This window comes from Coregonus clupeaformis, chromosome 1 (genome assembly GCF_020615455.1).
Source record: "Coregonus clupeaformis isolate EN_2021a chromosome 1, ASM2061545v1, whole genome shotgun sequence".
Lineage (NCBI taxonomy): Eukaryota > Metazoa > Chordata > Actinopteri > Salmoniformes > Salmonidae > Coregonus > Coregonus clupeaformis.
In genome coordinates, this window is record NC_059192.1 from 42,542,456 (window position 1) to 42,560,662 (window position 18,207).

At 43.0% G+C, this 18,207-nt stretch overlaps 1 protein-coding gene across 2 annotated transcripts; it reads left to right on the forward strand.

Moving 5' to 3' along the window:
• The first annotated feature begins 113 nt into the window (after positions 1-113).
• LOC121568967 (DENN domain-containing protein 10) lies at positions 114-17,585 on the forward strand. 2 transcript variants are annotated; one of them, XM_041879521.1, is made up of 11 exons: positions 127-145; positions 245-395; positions 13,159-13,228; positions 13,445-13,641; positions 13,743-13,822; positions 13,919-14,067; positions 14,238-14,349; positions 14,585-14,685; positions 16,694-16,801; positions 16,986-17,080; positions 17,288-17,585. In XM_041879521.1, exons 3-11 carry the CDS (start codon positions 13,183-13,185, stop codon positions 17,453-17,455), a joined length of 1,056 nt encoding a protein of 351 aa, XP_041735455.1. In that variant the 5' UTR covers positions 127-145; positions 245-395; positions 13,159-13,182; the 3' UTR covers positions 17,456-17,585. The 2 variants fall into 2 exon arrangements, with proteins under 2 accessions (XP_041735463.1, XP_041735455.1); XM_041879529.1 differs by having other exon boundaries at positions 114-395; positions 13,121-13,228.
• The last annotated feature ends 622 nt before the right edge of the window (positions 17,586-18,207 follow it).

Consider the following 18,207-nt stretch of genomic DNA (forward strand, 5'->3'; position numbering starts at 1 on the left):
TACATCTTTTTTTCAATGAGAGGATAAGAGGAATTTACTGTTCTGTTATAGTATTTCTATAGTGATGATACAGTAATACCGCCAACACAGCAGGTGGCACCAAAGTGATTAATCCTAAACAAAAAAAGAATGTATTTGTGCTTGTGTATGTCTTTCTTTATACTCCAAAAAATACCAAAAATAAGACACTTTCTCATGGTTTTCTTCAAACTTAATTTTACCATCTCTTCTTCTCTTCTTAAAGCCACTGAAGAAGAAGAACCACTATCAGGAAGTAGGAAGAGAATTTGATTGACTTTGCATTTTGAAAGCGTCAATGTTAGCTAATTATTTATAAACGTTCTAGATTCGCTCACTCTGCACGATCATAATTGCAGATCTGGACCATACACACGGTAACTGTACTTTCATTAACTTTGTGTCCTAGTACTGTAGCTATAGTTATGAGCATAAAGTGATCCTGCAAACTGTAGCTACATGACTTCTCCTCAAATCAAATGTCATGACAGTCGAAGTTCTTGTAGCTAATCATTCATTGTGGCTGGTGTATGTAGGTATAACCTTAGCTGGGTTTTTTTAACTCCACGATATATATATATATCTTGGTGGAGTTGGGTTGCGACGACTGTCAGTCGATGGGAGGAAAAAGACCAGTGTGTTGTGAACAGCATTAGCTTGAGCAACAAGCGCTGAATGGGTGGTTCGCCTTCAAAATAAAAGTTCCCTATTGAAACTGATGCGAAAGGATACAATTTGTGAAAACATGACACAATTGGACTAGTTAATGCTAAACAAGGTTGGAATGTTATATAAATTCAACAAAAGACAATTAGTTAGTTATCACCACCTCAAGCTGAACCTCAGCAAGACAGAGCTGCTCTTCCTCCCTGGGAAGGGACTGCCCGCTCCATGATCTCGCCATCACGGTTGACAACTCCATTGTGTCCTCCTCCCAGAGTGCAAAGAACCTTGGCGTGACCCTGGACAACACCCTGTCGTTCTCCGCTAACATCAAAGCGATGACCCGATCCTGCAGGTTCATGCTCTACAATATTCGCAGAGTACGACCCTACCTTGCACAGGAAGCGGCACAGGTTCTAATCCAGGCATTTGTCATCTCCCGTCTGGATTACTGCAACTCGCTGTTGGCTAGGCTCCCTACCTGTGCCATTAAACCCCTACAACTTATCCAGAACGCTGCAGCCCGTCTGGTGTTCAACCTTCCCAAGTTCTCTCATGTCACCCCGCTCCTCCGCACACTCCACTGGCTTCCAGTTGAGGCTCGCATCTACTACAAGACCATGGTGCTTGCCTACAGAGCTGTGAGGGGAACGGCACCTCCTTACCTTCAGGCTGTTCTGTTATATGACGTAAATGTAAAAATCAGTTGAAATCACACTGTGGATGTATTTGAATTCAGAATTGCATTGGGGGCATACTTATATTGATGTGAATACACACAATATGTTGAGTAATGAGGTTAACTCCCACAAAGAGCATGTGAGCGGAGTGGAGCGGGAGCGAGCGTGGAGCGCGAGCGGGCAGATTTTGGACAGAGCGCAGAGCTGCATTTTTAAAAGGACGGAGCGTCGCCCTATGTCCCGCTCCAATTTCGCTCGCTCACACCACGAGTCTGAAGGATGCTCAAGCCTGACCCAGAATCCATCTGTTTAATTTAATTTGTGTCGTCCATGAATTTGTAATTTATAGAGCGAGAGGAGCAGCAGCAGCAACAAGAGAAAAGGGTTGAGGAATTCAAAAGTTTCTTCACTGCACGCAAAGGCCCAACCATAACAAGGGAGAGAAAAAGAGAGCTGGATGTAGCATTTAAAAAAACGATTTACATGGACTATGAACCGCTGAGTAAAGGAGAACGCGAAGGGATGCAACACTTCTCCAGCGCAGCTCAACCGGGCTACACCCCCCATGCTACAACACCGTACGGGACACGCTCATGCCACATGCCCTGGAAGAGATGGAAGCCAAACTGCAAGATCTACTGCAAAATAGTGATGGGCTCATTCTGTCAGCGGACATTTGGACCAGTAGAAGAGGGCACAGCTTCCTTGGCATCGTGGCCAGTTTCATTGATGGGACATTCCGGGGGCACACGGTTTTGTTGGGCTGTGAGCACATACAGGGGCACCATACCGCAGATCGTATTTACCAAAAGTATGAAAGTGTACTGAAATATTGGAACGTGCAACGACGTGTGATTCGGGTCGTCACTGACAGTGCCAGCAACATGATCAAGGCATTTAACCTCCTCCCTGGCACTGAAGAGGAGGCGGAGGGTGAAGTGACCGCGGATGCCAGCAGAGGAGGATGAGGGACCACCTGCGCCCTCGCAAGTCCATGTGGAAGTGATAACCTCTAATGTAGAAACTATGATAAATCAGTACTTTACTTTGTCAAATTTACATCTGAGATGCCTCATTCACATGCTTCAGCTGGCGATCAAAGACGCCGTTAACGAGCACGACAACATGAATAGGCTGTTAGTGAAAGTCGGGCACCTGGTGAAAAGTGTACGCAAGAACACCCTGAACACAGAGGAAACCGACCAATTAGGTGTCCGCCCCACAAATTCCTGCACCACTCGATGTAGCAGCCAGCTGCGGATGATTCAGTCGTTCATCCAGTTGTTCCAAAAAGACCCGTTATGGCAAAACAAACTCAAGTCTAATGTTGCTAACATCACCCTGAATCAAGTACGGCAGCTGACGCACCTTGTCAGTGTGCTGACACCACTGGCAGACCTCACAGACAAAATGCAGAAGGAGCTGGGGAACCTGGGGATGATCCTCCCTGCAGTTACAGAAATCAAATCCCTGCTCACCGATGACATTCACGCTGCACTTCCAATGGGTATCGCTGCTTTGCAGAAACATTGGCAAACAACGTGCCAATTCGCTATGGAATATACTATACTGATTAACATCTCATTTTAGCATCAGTGTTAGATCCTCGTTTCAAGACAGAATGGATAATCCGAGATGAGTCTGTATGCAACAAACTCGGGGAGATAAAGTAAGGCTGTGGTTTAAGCTAAAAGTGAAATACATGCAGATTTTGTTCCTTTTTTGGAGCGAGCGGGAGGGGGGTGATTTGGGTGGAGCGCGATGCAAACTGCGTTGAGCGCTGAGCGATAATGAGCGGACTGGCCTGATGTGGCTTTGAGCGGGGGGAACGGAGGGGTGAACAGCTCCGTGAGCGAAGAGCTGAGATTCTCACCGCTCCACTGCGCTCATATGCTCTGCTCCCACAGTAAAAGTCCTGCAATAAGAGCTAAGACACTAATATTTGGATAAACTCTACATAGTTGTGTTCTGTGGGTGTCACTGAGTAGGCTGATACCCCATTTCATAGGTGCACAATCGAAAGGTTAAGCTGTACAATGCAATATGAATGTTCAATACACATAGGTTGACTGGTGAGTTTCAAATTTCAGTGGTTTCAGAGTCCTGCAATAAGAGCTACGTTGCTAATATTTGTGTAAACTCTACAGTTGTAGTCAAAAGCTTTGAGAATGACACAAGTATTGGTCTTCACGAAGTTCGCTGCTTCAGTGTTATGAGATATTTGTCAGATGTTACTATGGTATACTGAAGTATACAGTGGGGAAAAAAAGTATTTAGTCAGCCACCAATTGTGCAAGTTCTCCCACTTAAAAAGATGAGAGAGGCCTGTAATTTTCATCATAGGTACACGTCAACTATGACAGACAAATTGAGGAAAAAAATTCCAGAAAATCACATAGTAGGATTTTTAATGAATTTATTTGCAAATTATGGTGGAAAATATGTATTTGGTCACCTACAAACAAGCAAGATTTCTGGCTCTCACAGACCTGTAACTTCTTCTTTAAGAGGCTCCTCTGTCCTCCACTCGTTACCTGTATTAATGGCACCTGTTTGAACTTGTTATCAGTATAAAAGACACCTGCCCACAAGCTCAAACAGTCACACTCCAAACTCCACTATGGCCAAGACCAAAGAGCTGTCAAAGGACACCAGAAACAATATTGTAGACCTGCACCAGGCTGGGAAGACTGAATCTGCAATAGGTAAGCAGCTTGGTTTGAAGAAATCAACTGTGGGAGCAATTATTAGGAAATGGAAGGCATACAAGACCACTGATAATCTCCCTCGATCTGGGGCTCCACGAAAGATCTCACCCCGTGGGGTCAAAATGATCACAAGACCGGTGAGCAAAAATCCCAGAACCACACGGGGGGACCTAGTGAATGACCTGCAGAGAGCTGGGACCAAAGTAACAAAGCCTACCATCAGTAACACACTACGCCGCCAGGGACTTAAATCCTGCAGTGCCAGACGTGTCCCCCTGCTTAAGCCAGTACATGTCCAGGCCCGTGCTAGAGTGCATTTGGATGATCCAGAAGAGGATTGGGGAGAATGTCATATGGTCAGATGAAACCAAAATATAACTTTTTGGTAAAAACTCAACTCGTCGTGTTTGGAGGACAAATAATGCTGAGTTGCATCCAAAGAACACCATACCTACTGTGAAGCATGGGGGTGGAAACATCATGCTTTGGGGCTGTTTTTCTGCAAAGGGACCAGGACGACTGATTCGTGTAAAGGAAAGAATGAATGGGGCCATGTATCGTGAGATTTTGAGTGAAAACCTCCTTCCATCAGCAAGGGCATTGAAGATGAAACGTGGCTGGGTCTTTCAGTATGACAATGATCCCAAACACACCGCCCGGGCAACGAAGGAGTGGCTTCGTAAGAAGCATTTCAAGGTCCTGGAATGGCCTAGCCAGTCTCCAGATCTCAACCCCATAGAAAATCTTTGGAGGGAGTTGAAAGTCCGTGTTGGCCAGCGACAGCCCCAAAACATCACTGCTCTAGAGGAGATCTGCATGGAGGAATGGGCCAAAATACCAGCAACAGTGTGTGAAAACCTTGTGAAGACTTACAGAAAACGTTTGACCTGTGTCATTGCCAACAAAGGGTATATAACAAAGTATTGAGAAACTTTTGTTATTGACCAAATACTTATTTTCCACCATAATTTGCAAATAAATTCATTAAAAATCATACAATGTGATTTTCTGGATTTTTTTTCCTCATTTTGTCTGTCATAGTTGACGTGTACCTATGATGAAAATTACAGGCCTCTCTCATCTTTTTAAGTGGGAGAACTTGCACAATTGGTGGCTGACTAAATACTTTTTTTCCCCACTGTAATTACAAGCATTCCATAAGTGTCAAAGGCTTTTATTGACAATTACATTAAGTTTATGCAAAGAGTCAATATTTGCAGTGTTGACCCTTCTTTTTCAAGACCTCTGCAATCCGCCCTGGCATGCTGTCAATTAACTTCTGGGCCACATCCTCGCTGATGGCAGCCCATTCTTGCATAGTCAATGCTTGGAGTTTGTCAGAATTTGTGGGTTTTTGTTTGTCCACCCGCCTCTTGAGGATCGACCACAAGTTCTCAATGGGATTAAGGTCTGGGGAGTTTCCTGGCCATGGACCCAAAATGTTGATGTTTTGTTCCCTGAGCCACTTAGTTATCACTTTTGCCTTATGGCAAGGTGCTTCATCATGCTGGAAAAGGCATTGGTCATCACCAAACTGTTCTTGGATGGTTGGGAGAAGTTGCTCTTGGAGGATGTGTTGGTACCATTCTTTATTCATGGCTGTGTTCTTACGCAAAATTGTGAGTGAGCCCACTCCCTTGGCTGAGAAGCAACCCCACACATGAATGGTCTCAGGATGCTTTACTGTTGGCATGACACAGGACTGATGGTAGTGCTCACCTTGTCTTCTCCGGACAAGGTGTTTTCCGGATGCCCCAAACAATCTGAAAGGGGATTCATCAGAGAAAATGACTTTACCCCAGTCCTCAGCAGTCCAATCCCTGTACCTTTTGCAGAATATCAGTCTGTCCCTGATGTTTTTCCTGGAGAGAAGTGGCTTCTTTGCTACCCTTCTTGACACCAGGCCATCCTCCAAAAGTCTTCGCCTCACTGTGCGTGCAGATGCACTCACACCTGCCTGCTGCCATTCCTGAGCAAGCTCTGCACTGGTGGTGCCCCGATCCCGCTGCTGAATCAACTTTAAGAGACGGTCCTGGCGCTTGCTGTACTTTCTTGGGCGCCCTGACGCCTTCTTCACAACAATTGAACCTCTCTCCTTGAAGTTCTTGATGATCCGATAAATGGTTGATTTAGGTGCAATCTTACTAGCAGCAATATCCTTGCCTGTGAAGCCCTTTTTGTGCAAAGCAATGATGACGGCACGTGTTTCCTTGCAGGTAACCATGGTTAACAAAGGAAAAACAAAGATTTTAAGCACCACCCTCCTTTTAAAGCTTCCAGTCTGTTATTCTAACTCAATCAGCATGACAGAGTGATCTCCAGTCTTGTCCTCGTCAACACTCTCACCTGTGTTAACGAGAGAATCAATGACATGATGGCAGCTGGTCCTTTTGTGGCAGGGCTGAAATGCAGTGGAAATGTTTTTTGGGGGATTAAGTTCATTTTCATGGCAATGAGGGACTTTGCAATTAATTGCAATTCATCTGATCACTCTTCATGACATTCTGGAGTATATGCAAATTGCCATCATCAAAACTGAGGCAGCAGACTTTGTGAAAATTAGAATTTGTGTCATTCTCAAGACTTTTGACCACGACTGTACAGTTATGTTCTGTGCGTGTCACTAAGTATGTTTACATGCACACTAATAATTAGGGTTAATTGCCTTGCTCAAAGGCAGAACGACAGATTTTTACCTTGTCGGCTTGGGGATTCGATCCAGCAAACTTTCGGTTCCTGCCCAACGCTACCTGCCGCCCCATATACAGTGGGAGAACAAATATTTGATACACTGCCGATTTTGCAGGTTTTCCTACTTACAAAGCATGTAGAGGTCTGTAATTTTGATCATAGGTACACTTCAACTGTGAGCGACGGAATCTAAAACAAAAATCCAGAAAATCACATTGTATGATTTTTAAGTAATTCATTTGCATTTTATTGCATGACATAAGTATTTGATACATCAGAAAAGCAGAACTTAATATTTGGTACAGAAACCTTTGATTGCAATTACAGAGATCATACGTCTCCTGTAGGTCTTGACCAGGTTTGCACACACTGCAGCAGGGATTTTGGCCCACTCCTCCATACAGACCTTCTCCAGATCCTTCAGGTTTTGGTGCTGTCGCTGGGCAATACGGACTTTCAGCTCCCTCCAAATATTTTCTATTGGGTTCAGGTCTGGAGACTGGCTAGGCCACTCCAGGACCTTGAGATGCTTCTTACGGAGCCACTCCTTAGTTGCCCTGGCTGTGTGTTTCGGGTCGTTGTCATGCTGGAAGATCCAGCCACGACCCATCTTCAATGCTCTTACTGAGGGAAGGAGGTTGTTGGCCAAGATCTCGCGATACATGGCCCCATCCATCCTCCCCTCAATACGGTGCAGTCGTCCTGTCCCCTTTGCAGAAAAGCATCCCCAAAGAATGATGTTTCCACCTCCATGCTTCACGGTTGGGATGGTGTTCTTGGGGTTGTACTCATCCTTCTTCTTCCTCCAAACACGGCGAGTGGAGTTTAGACCAAAAAGCTATATTTTTGTCTCATCAGACCACATGACCTTCTCCCATTTCTCCTCTGGATCATCCAGATGGTCATTGGCAAACTTCAGACGGGCCTGGACATGCGCTGGCTTGAGCAGGGGGACCTTGCGTGCGCTGCAGGATTTTAATCCATGACGGTGTAGTGTGTTACTAATGGTTTTCTTTGAGACTGTGGTCCCAGCTCTTTTCAGGTCATTGACCAGGTCCTGCCGTGTAATTCTGGGCTGATCCCTCACCTTCCTCATGATAATTGATGCCCCACGAGGTGAGATATTGCATGGAGGGTGATTGACCGTCATCTTGAACTTCTTCCATTTTCTAATAATTGCGTCAACAGTTGTTGCCTTCTCACCAAGCTGCTTGCCTATTGTCCTGTAGCCCATCCCAGCCTTGTGCAGGTCTACAATTTTATCCCTGATGTCCTTACACAGCTCTCTGGTCTTGGCCATTGTGGAGAGGTTGGAGTCTGTTTGATTGAGTGTGTGGACAGGTGTCTTTTATACAGGTAACAAGTTCAAACAGGTGCAGTTAATACAGGTAATGAGTGGAGAACAGGAGGGCTTCTTAAAGAAAAACTAACAGGTCTGTGAGAGCCGGAATTCTTACTGGTTGTTAGGTGATCAAATACTCATGTCATGCAATAAAATGCAAATTAATTACTTAAAAATCATACAATGTGATTTTCTGGATTTTTGTTTTAGATTCCGTCTCTCACAGTTGAAGTGTACCTATGATAAAAATTACAGACCTCTACGTGCTTTGTAAGTAGGAAAACCTGCAAAATCGGCAGTGTATCAAATACTTGTTCTCCCCACTGTAAGTATACTCCCAATGCATGTCTGAATTCAAATACGTCAACTGTGCAATTTCAACTGATTTGTACTTTTTCTGGTAAAATTAACTAATAATTGTATTTTGCTTAATTTACATAACAACATTCCAATCTTAGCATTATCTAGTCCAATTGTGGCTTGATGCCACTTTTTATCCGTTTCAATTGGGACATTTATTTTGAAGTAGAACCGTTGATTTCACCATTGTTGCGCACGTTAATGTTGTTCACGACTCACACGTAGGAAACTGTCGGTGGTACATCGAGGAAAAACTCGTATAGTATAATCTCTTAACTTGATAGAGCTAGTGAAAATGTTTTATCAGAGTTTTTGCTCTCTTGTTCATCCCATAGTCCCTCGGATGTAAAAATCCCTCAATCTGCCGTTGGCGCCCAGACATAACCCCCAAGTTGCTTTGTTCAATCTTGTTCATTCTCATTAACACATACCATTACTGTTTTCTCATTAGCTGGGAATGTTGTCTGAAATGTCCGATACAACATACTTAGGTGATCTCGTTATCAACCTACTGCATACCCTTATAAAATAAAATGTTTGCGTGCTATACACTAGCGTGCTAACACTCATTAAGGCAGACTGGTAGAATAGCTAGCCATCGCTAGTAACTTTTGAGTATAATAGAGGTGACCATGATGACGTGAATATAATTCACGACATTTGGACGGGAGTTATAATCCAGTTATACAAAAAAAAAAGTAAACAATGACTATGTGTGTCGTTATTGCTTAAATTCATGCTTGGCACAGTCATAAACCCCGCCTATTTCTACAATTTCCCTTCTTAAACTCAGATTTTAAACCTAACCTTAACCACACTGCTAACCAAATACCAGATGTTTTTATAACTAAACCATTGTTCTATCTGTGTTGAGGCCTGACTTTACGTTTGTGGCTGTGATAACTAGTGGCAACCTGGTGAAAGATTGCTTCCGTACCCCACTTCCGTGTTTTCGATGAAAACGTCACCACAGATAGAACGATGAGGGGTTTAGGGTGCGTTCGTAAATTCACTCTGGTTATCTACTCCGATTTCAGAGCGCTCTCGTCTGAGTGTGCCAGAGCACTGAATTTACGAACGCTCAACACCCCTTGAATATGGCCGGTGTCAGTAAACGTCGGCAAAAAAAGCGTAATTAAATTGTTGCCAGCAGCACAGTTAGTCACCAACGCTCTGGATAACATGAAAACAGTCTAACCAGCTCTGCTAGGGCGAGTAAAATGGTCAGAGTGAGCTGTTCTCTCATTTGTGTCTGGGAGTGGCTAGCAAGCTAGCCAACGTTAGCTTGGGTGCTTGACTGCCGTTGTGAGGTCAGAACACACGGATCAATGCTACTCCTCGGCCAGAGTGTCCAGTGTGCGCTCTGAATTTACGAACGGACAATCTGACAATGCTCTAAATTTAGGAGAGCACTATGGCACTCCAAATGTAATTTACGAACACACCCACAGTATCTCCAAACAGTCAGGAACATATGGTGTGTATTGACTGCGCAGATTCTGTCGTATTGCAACGATAACGAGAGTTTCTATTGGACAAATTCAGGAAGGTATCTCCCCGTTTCGTTCTGTTTGGTTGTTAAACGGAAAACGGTTTCCGTTGCAGTACATAGTGAATACACCCCTGTGACCTACCGAGGTAAAAATTGGTTTTATATTGGATATTAGGTAAGATTCGGTTTTCTCTCATCAATAGCTATTGACCCAAGCATGCCATGACTATAGAAATAGTAATGGCGTCTTTTTGTACTCACTAACTCCGCCATGGTTCGTTGGACAAAGCCTATGAGGAAAATGAATGCAGTTTCTGGATAAACTCCGAAAATAAGGTCTGTGGTAAACACAGGCTTGGGAGATCTTATGCGTTTTGTTCTATGAGATAGTCTTCATCAGCTAACATCACTTTTTGTGAATCTTGAAGAATTTAAGTAATAATAAAAAAAGGCTTCATAATTCATGAAGGTCATGTTAACTGACTGCTATTATCTCATAGAACAAAACCTATAAGATCTCCTAAAGGCGTCCGCATGCTTCCCAGCCAAAACAATTTGGAAGAGTTTGTGCATACAGTACCATTCAAAAGTTTGGACACACCTACTCATTCAAGGGTTTTTCTTTATTTTTACTATTTTTACATTATAGAATAATAGTGAAGACATCAACACTATGAAATAACACATATGGAATCATGTAGTAACCAGAAAAGTGTTAAACAAATCAAAATATATTTTAGATTCTTCAAATAGCCACCCTTTGCCTTGATGACAGTTTTGCACACTCTTGGCATTCTCTCAACCAGCTTCATGAGGTAGTCACCTGTAATGCATTTCAATTAACAGGTATATGTTGTTAAAAGTTAATTTGTGGAATTTCTTTCCTTCTTAATATGTTTGAGCCAATCAGTTGTGTTGTGACAAGGTAGGGGGATATACAGAAGATAGCCCTATTTAGTAAAAGACCAAGTCCATATTATGGCAAGAACATTACTTTAAGACATGAAGGTCAGTCAACACGGAACTTTGAAAATTTCTTCAAGTGCAGTCGCAAAAACCATCAAGCGCTATGATGAAACTGGCTCTCATGAGGACTGCCACAGGATTGGAAGACCCAGAGTTACCTCTGCTGCAGAGGATAAGTTCATTAGAGTTACCAGCCTCAGAAATTGCAGCCCAAATAAATGCTTCACAGAGTTCAAGTAACAGACACATCTCAACATCAACTGTTCAGAGGAGACTGTGTGAATCAGGCCTTCATGGTCGAATTGCTGCAAAGAAACCACTACTAAAGGACACCAATAAGAAGAAAATACTTGCTTGGGCCAAGAAACGCGAGCAATGGACATTAGACCGGTGGAAATTTGTCATATGGTCTGGAGTCCAAATTGGAGATTTTTGGTTCCAACCACCGTGTCTTTGTGAGATGCGTTGTGGGTGAATGGATGATCTCCTCATGTGTATTTCCCATCGTAAAGCATGGAGGAGGAGGAGGTGTTATGGTGTGGGGGTGCTTTGCTGGTGACACTGTCTGTGATTTATTTAGAATTCAAGGCACACTTAACCAGCATGGCTACCACAACATTCTGCAGTGATACGCCATCCCACCTGGTTTGGGCTTAGTGGGACTATCATTTGTTTTTCAACAGGACAATGACCCAACACACCTCCAGGCTGTGTAAGGGCTATTTTACCAAGAAGGAGAGTGTTGGAGTGCTGCATCAGATGACCTGGCCTCCACAATCCCCGACCTCCACCCAATTGAGATGGTTTGGGATGAGTCGCACCGCAGAGTGAAGGAAAAGCAGCCAACAAGTGCTCACCATATGTGGGAACTCCTTCAAGACTGTTTGAAAAGCATTCCAGGTGAAGCTGGTTGAGAGAATGCCAAGAGTGCGCAAAGCTGGCATCAAGGCAAAGGGTGGCTATTTGAAGAATCTCAAATATAAAATATATTTTGATTTGTTTAACACTTTTTTGCTTACTACATGATTCCATATGTGTTATTTCATAGTTTTGATGTCTTCATTATTATTCTACAATGTACAAAATAGTAAAAATAAAGAAAAACCGTGGAATGAGTAGGTGTGTCCAAACATTTGACTGGTACTCTATATACATTTTTACTCCCTTTTTCGATCTTGTCTCATTGCTGCAACTCCCCAACTGGCTCGGGAGGCAAAGGTCGAGTCATGTGTCCTCTGAAACATGACCCGCCAAACCGAGCTTCTTAACACCCGCCCACTTAACCCGGAAGCCAGCCGCACCAATGTGTCGGAGGAAACGCTGTTCAACTGATGACCGAGGTCAGCCTGCAGGCGCCCAGCCCGCCACAAGAAGTCGCTAGAGCGCGATAAGCCGAGTAAAGCCCCCCCGGCCAAACCCTCCCCTAACCTGGACGACGCTGGGCCAATTGTGCACAGCCCTATGGGACTCCGTATCATGGCCAGTTGTGATATCGAACCCAGGTCTGTACTGACATCTCAAGCACTGCGATGCAGTGCCTTAGACCACTGCGCCGCTCGGGAGGCCATGCACATTTTTTAATTGAAAAATACTGCACCAAGCATCCTAGTTAGATGTAAAATTGCATGACTAAGATCTCTTTGGCAAAAACGTCAAAATTAATGACAGATTTCTTGAGTTCTATTAGATTTAGTTCTGACTATTTTGAGGCCACGGCGTCTCAAAATGGTCAAAGAGTACTATTGCTACTTTTTTCTTGTTTTTCAAGCGAAGGTCTTTTTAAGGGAGTATGCGAGCACATTTGTTCGGTTTCGCCTAGTCGACTTCAGCTATGCCGCCAGCCGAACTGAAGCATGCTGACGCCTTAAGCCTGTGTAACCTCAGACCTTATTTATTCCAAAACTGACTCTGAACGAACCAGAGGTCACTTATTTCCAGGTTTTAGGACTACAAGCTGGCAAGCTCTATGAAAATTATATATTCTGAATCGGGGGAGGATGGACAAAAATCCACGTTATTTTTTTATAGACATTTCAGCTTTTTCTCCATCCAACCCTGATTCAGAATATACTGTACCATCTTTATAGTCATGGCATGCTTGGTTCAATAGCTATTGACTAGAGAAAGCTGAATATCCAATATAAAACTAATTTTACGTCGGCCTACTTGTTTGGTGAAAGTGTTGCTTCCTTGTCCTAAGATAAGCTATCCTGAGTCCCTAATTGTCAATTCCCACAGTTTACGACTGAATTGTGATGGGATATGGCGGCACCAGAAACTCAGCTCATGCTAAGCATTGGATTAATTGGTAAGGCAAGACACAGAATATCATTCCCTTGTTGGATGCATGCCAAATTTGCTCCTGTTTGGCTTTGACTGGCACCACATGATATTAACGTGATCAAGTATTTGACTTCCTGTAAATCATGAGAACAGTTCAATTTAATTTAGTTAAATATATACTGGTAATAATGAGTTGTGAAAGCAATATGACATAGTATACCACTATTCTTCCCCCACACAGAGAAAGACTTGAATGCAGACACCTTGTGGGTGTGGTGCTATCCCTCAGTCAGTGCTGAGCTCCGAGAGGTCCTGCTCAGTAAGTGCTGTCTCACACAGGACAGCCAGGGCCTGAACACCTTTGTGTTCGGCCAGTTCTGCCGTACCTGGTACTACATATCCACTGTAGAGGTGCAGGAACCCACCACCCTAAAGAAGGTACAGTTAGTTTAGAAATTCTCCATTCATTGAAAGAACTGTAACTTGTAGGCCTAATGATTATACGTTCTATTATATGGCTCATATTTCTCTCTCTTTAGGTCACACATTTTTCGATAGTTGTCACAGCAAAGGACTTCAACCCTGAGAAGTATGCAGCATTCAGTCGAGTACTATGCAGGTACAACATACTACACTAATGCATCCCCATGGCTAAATGTCTGCTTATTTAATACTTCCCAAAAATGAATTTCTTCATGTGTATTTTACCATTCAGGATGTACATCAAACATGGGAGCCCAGTGAAAATGATGGAGGGTTACATTGCAGTCCTCACCAAAGGCATCTGCCAGAGTGATGAGAATGGCTCCTTTCTCGTCAAGGACTACAATGTCAGGAAGGCGTACTTAGCAGGCTCAGTGAAAGGTAAAACGTGTACTTAAAACAGTTATTACAGTATAAGGAAATGATTGTTGATACAAGGTGCTTGACACTGTCAAGATATCTTAATGGCATGCAAAGAAGCATGTCCATGAAGAAGCTGATACCATTTGATTTCCAGGATTAGGTAGACTATCTTGTGATTACGGTTTCAGATGTGGTGTCCCAGTTTGGGATGGAGACCATCATCCTGTACACAGCCCTTATGCTAAAGAAGAGGATTGTGGTCCATCACCCTCGGATTGAAGCACTGTTGGAGTTCACAAGGTGACTAAGGCAATAAAGTAAATGCAGTTATGGTTTGAGTCTTGACGGTCATAATTGTTACATTACGGTAGGCCAAAAACTACGGAAATGTAGAATTTTCAATATAGTCTAATCCGACCAAACCTCTGACTGTTCATGGACTTCATTGTAGAAGTGGATTACAATACAATTTTCTGAGGGAACATTATAATCATTATATTAAATGTATGATTTCATTTTATTCCCCTCCCCCCAGAGCTCTTCCAGCTCTGACATGGCACAGGAAAGACTGGTCCATTCTGCACCCTTATGTCCACCTGACTGACAGTGAGCTAGAGAATCTCAGGACATGCACTGGTGAGGATGTCTGGTTCATTAGATCCACATTACAGCAAACTGATTCAGACTTGGGTGTGTACATTAAACACCAAAGGGAAGAACATTGACTGTAACGGAGGGACTTACTGGACCTGTCCAATAGGATATTTTCATTTGCTGTTGCAAAACATTTTAAAATGTTTTCCTTTTGCATTTCCGAATGAACATAACCCAGATATTGAACAGAGCCCCATTGTGTCCCAACAGTCTGTTATTCTCTGACAGACACAGGAACGCACACACACAGGAAGACTCATGCAATAATTGACTTACATTCATTTACATGTACAGTTGAAGTCGGAAGTTTACATACACCTTAGCCAAATACATTTAAACTCAGTTTTTCACAATTACTGACATTTAATCCTAGTAAAAATTCCCTGTCTTCGGTCAGTTAGGATCACCACTTTATTTTAAGAATGTGAAATGTCAGAATAATTGTAGAGAGAATTATTTATTTCAGCTTTTATTTCTTTCATCACATTCCTAGTGGGTCAGAAGTTTTAAATACACTGAATTAGTATTTGGTAGCATTGCTTTTAAATTGTTTAACTTGGGTCAAACGTTTCGGGTAGCCTTCCACAAGCTTCCCACAATAAGTTGGGTGAATTTTCCATTCCTCCTGACAGAGCTGGTGTAACTGAGTCAAGCTTGTAGGCCTCCTTGCTCGTACACACTTTTTTAGTTCTGCCCACATTTTTTCTATAGGATTGAGGTCAGGGCTTTGTGATGGCCACTCCAATACCTTGACTTTGTTGTCCTTAAGCCATTTTGCCACAACTTTGGAAGTATGCTTGGGGTCATTGTCCATTTGGAAGACCCATTTGCAACCAAGCTTTAACTTCCTGACTGATGTCTTGAGATGTTGCTTCAATATATCCACATAATTTTCCTTCCTCATGATGCCATCTATTTTGTAAAGTGCACCAGTCCCTCCTGCAGCAAAGCACCCCCACAGCATGATGCTGCCACCCCCGTGCTTCACGGTTGGGATGGTGTTCTTCGGCTTGCAAACATCCACCTTTTTCCTCCAAACATAACGATGGTCATTATGGCCAAACAGTTATATTTTTGTTTCATCAGACCAGAGGACATTTCTCCAAAAAGTACGATCTTTGTCTCCATGTGCAGTTGCAAACCGTAGTCTGACTTTTTTATGGCGGTTTTGGAGCTGTGGCTTTTTCCTTGCTGAGCGGCCTTTCAGGTTATGTCGATATAGGACTCGTTTTACTGTGGATATAGATACTTTTGTACCTGTTTCCTCCAGCATCTTCACAAGGTCCTTTGCTGTTGTTCTGGGATTGATTTGGACTTTTCTCCTTCCTGAGCGGTATGACGGCTGCGTGGTCCCATGGTGTTTATACTTGCGTACTATTGTTTGTACAGATGAACGTGGTACCTTCAGGCGTTTGGAAATTGCTCCCAAGGATGAACCAGACTTGTGGAGGTCTACCTTTTTTTTTTTCTAAAGGCCTTGGCTGATTCCTTTTGATTTTCCCATGATGTCAAGCAAATAGGCACTGGGTTTGAAGGTAGGCCTTGAAATACATCCACAGGTACACCTCCAATTGACTCAAATGATGTCAATTAGCCTATCAGAAGCTTCTAAAGCCATGACATCATTTTCTGGAATTTTCCAAGCTGTTTAAAGGCACAGTCAACTTAGTGTATGTAAACTTCTGACCCACTGGAATTGTGATACAGTGAATTATAAGTGAAATAATCTCTCTGTAAACAATTGTTGGAAAAATGACGTATGTCATGCACAAAGTAGATGTCCTAACCGACTTGCCAAAACTATAGTTTGTTAACAAGACATTTGTGGAGTGGTTGAAAAACAAGTTTTAATGACTCCAACCTAAGTGTATGTAAACTTCCGACTTCAACTGTATGTTGTTCATAAAGAAGTTCCTTGGAGATTTTGAACCTAGTGTTCAGTTTGAGTACCCACCATCTGCATTCACCCATATGCTCATTGTCTCTGCAGGATATGTCGCAGGATTTGTTGACCCACAAGTGAGCAACAGATCGGACTTGTTTGATGTGTATGTAAACCTCCCAGATAGTGAGATCACTGTATCCCAGAGTGCCAAAGGTGGGTGTCACAATTATAATATTATTCCTATAAGTGTAGAAGACAAAGGGAAGAATGCTGTTTAAAAAAAAGAAAAAAGGTAACTGAAGGAAGATAAACTTTGCTACCAAGTCTTCCCTCGATATTCCAATGCAAGCATCCACCATTTCTTAAACACTATGACGTCTCTACCACTCTACCACAGAGGCCATGGCTATGGGAAAGTTGCACAAAGACATTGGCCTCGTCATTGTCCAGTCTGCAGAGGATGCTGATAGAACAGATGGGCAGGTTATCAAGGTGAGTTGAAAGCATGCATGACATCCATACCATTCAGCCTTCTGTGATCAGAGAAGATATGTGGGATGTCTATTCAAAGACTTAGTGTTTTATACACATTGAGATTATACTTGTAATGAAGTGTTATAGAAATGTAATACATTATAGGTATTCAGGTATTTAGCACAATCTTTAAAAAAGCTGTCTGTTTGCTATGACATTTTCCAGGACATTTCCATAAAGACGAGGGAGATCCTTGCTAACCTGGCGTCCTTAGCTGAGGAGTGTGAGAACTCAAAAATCACCCTGGAGACCTTAAAGCAGCGTCACTTCCCGCCTGCTACCGAGAACTTCTTGTTCCACTTGGCAGCTGCTGAGCAGCTCCTCAAGATATGACCCTTGACCTCCTACATCATCTGTTGTGAGGTCACTCTGAATATTAGCATGGGCATTCATCTATGTAATTATACATACAGTGCATTCGGAAAGTATTCAGACCCCTTGACTTTTTCCACATTTTGTTACGTTACAGCCTTATTCTGAAATTGATTAAATCATTTTTTTCCATCAATCTACACACAATACCCCATAATGACAAAGCAAAAACTGGTTTTTAGACATTTTTGCAATGTATTAAAAATAAAAAACTGAAATAACATTTACATAAGTATTCAGACCCTTTACTCAGTACTTTGTTGAAGCACATTTGGCAGCGATTACAGCCTTGAGTCTTCTTGGGTATGGCACTACAAGCTTGGCACACCTGTATTTGGGGAGTTTCTCCCATTCTTCTCTGCAGATCCTCTCAAGCTCTGTCAGGTCGATCGAGTTCAAGTCCGGGCTCTGGCTGGGCCACTCAAGGACATTCAGAGACTTGTCTTGGCTGTGTGCTTAGGGTCATTGTCCTGTTGGAAGGTGAACCTTCGCCCCAGTCTGAGGTCCTGAGCGCTCTGGAGCAGGTTTTCATCAAGGATCTCTCTGTACTTTGCTCCGTTCATCTTTCCATTGATCCTGACTAGTCTCCCAGTCCCTGCCGCTGAAAAACATCCCCACAGCATGATGTTGCCACCACCATTCTTCATCGTAGGGATGGTGCCAGGTTTCCTCCAGACGTGACGCTTTGCATTCAGGCCAAAGAGTTCAATCTT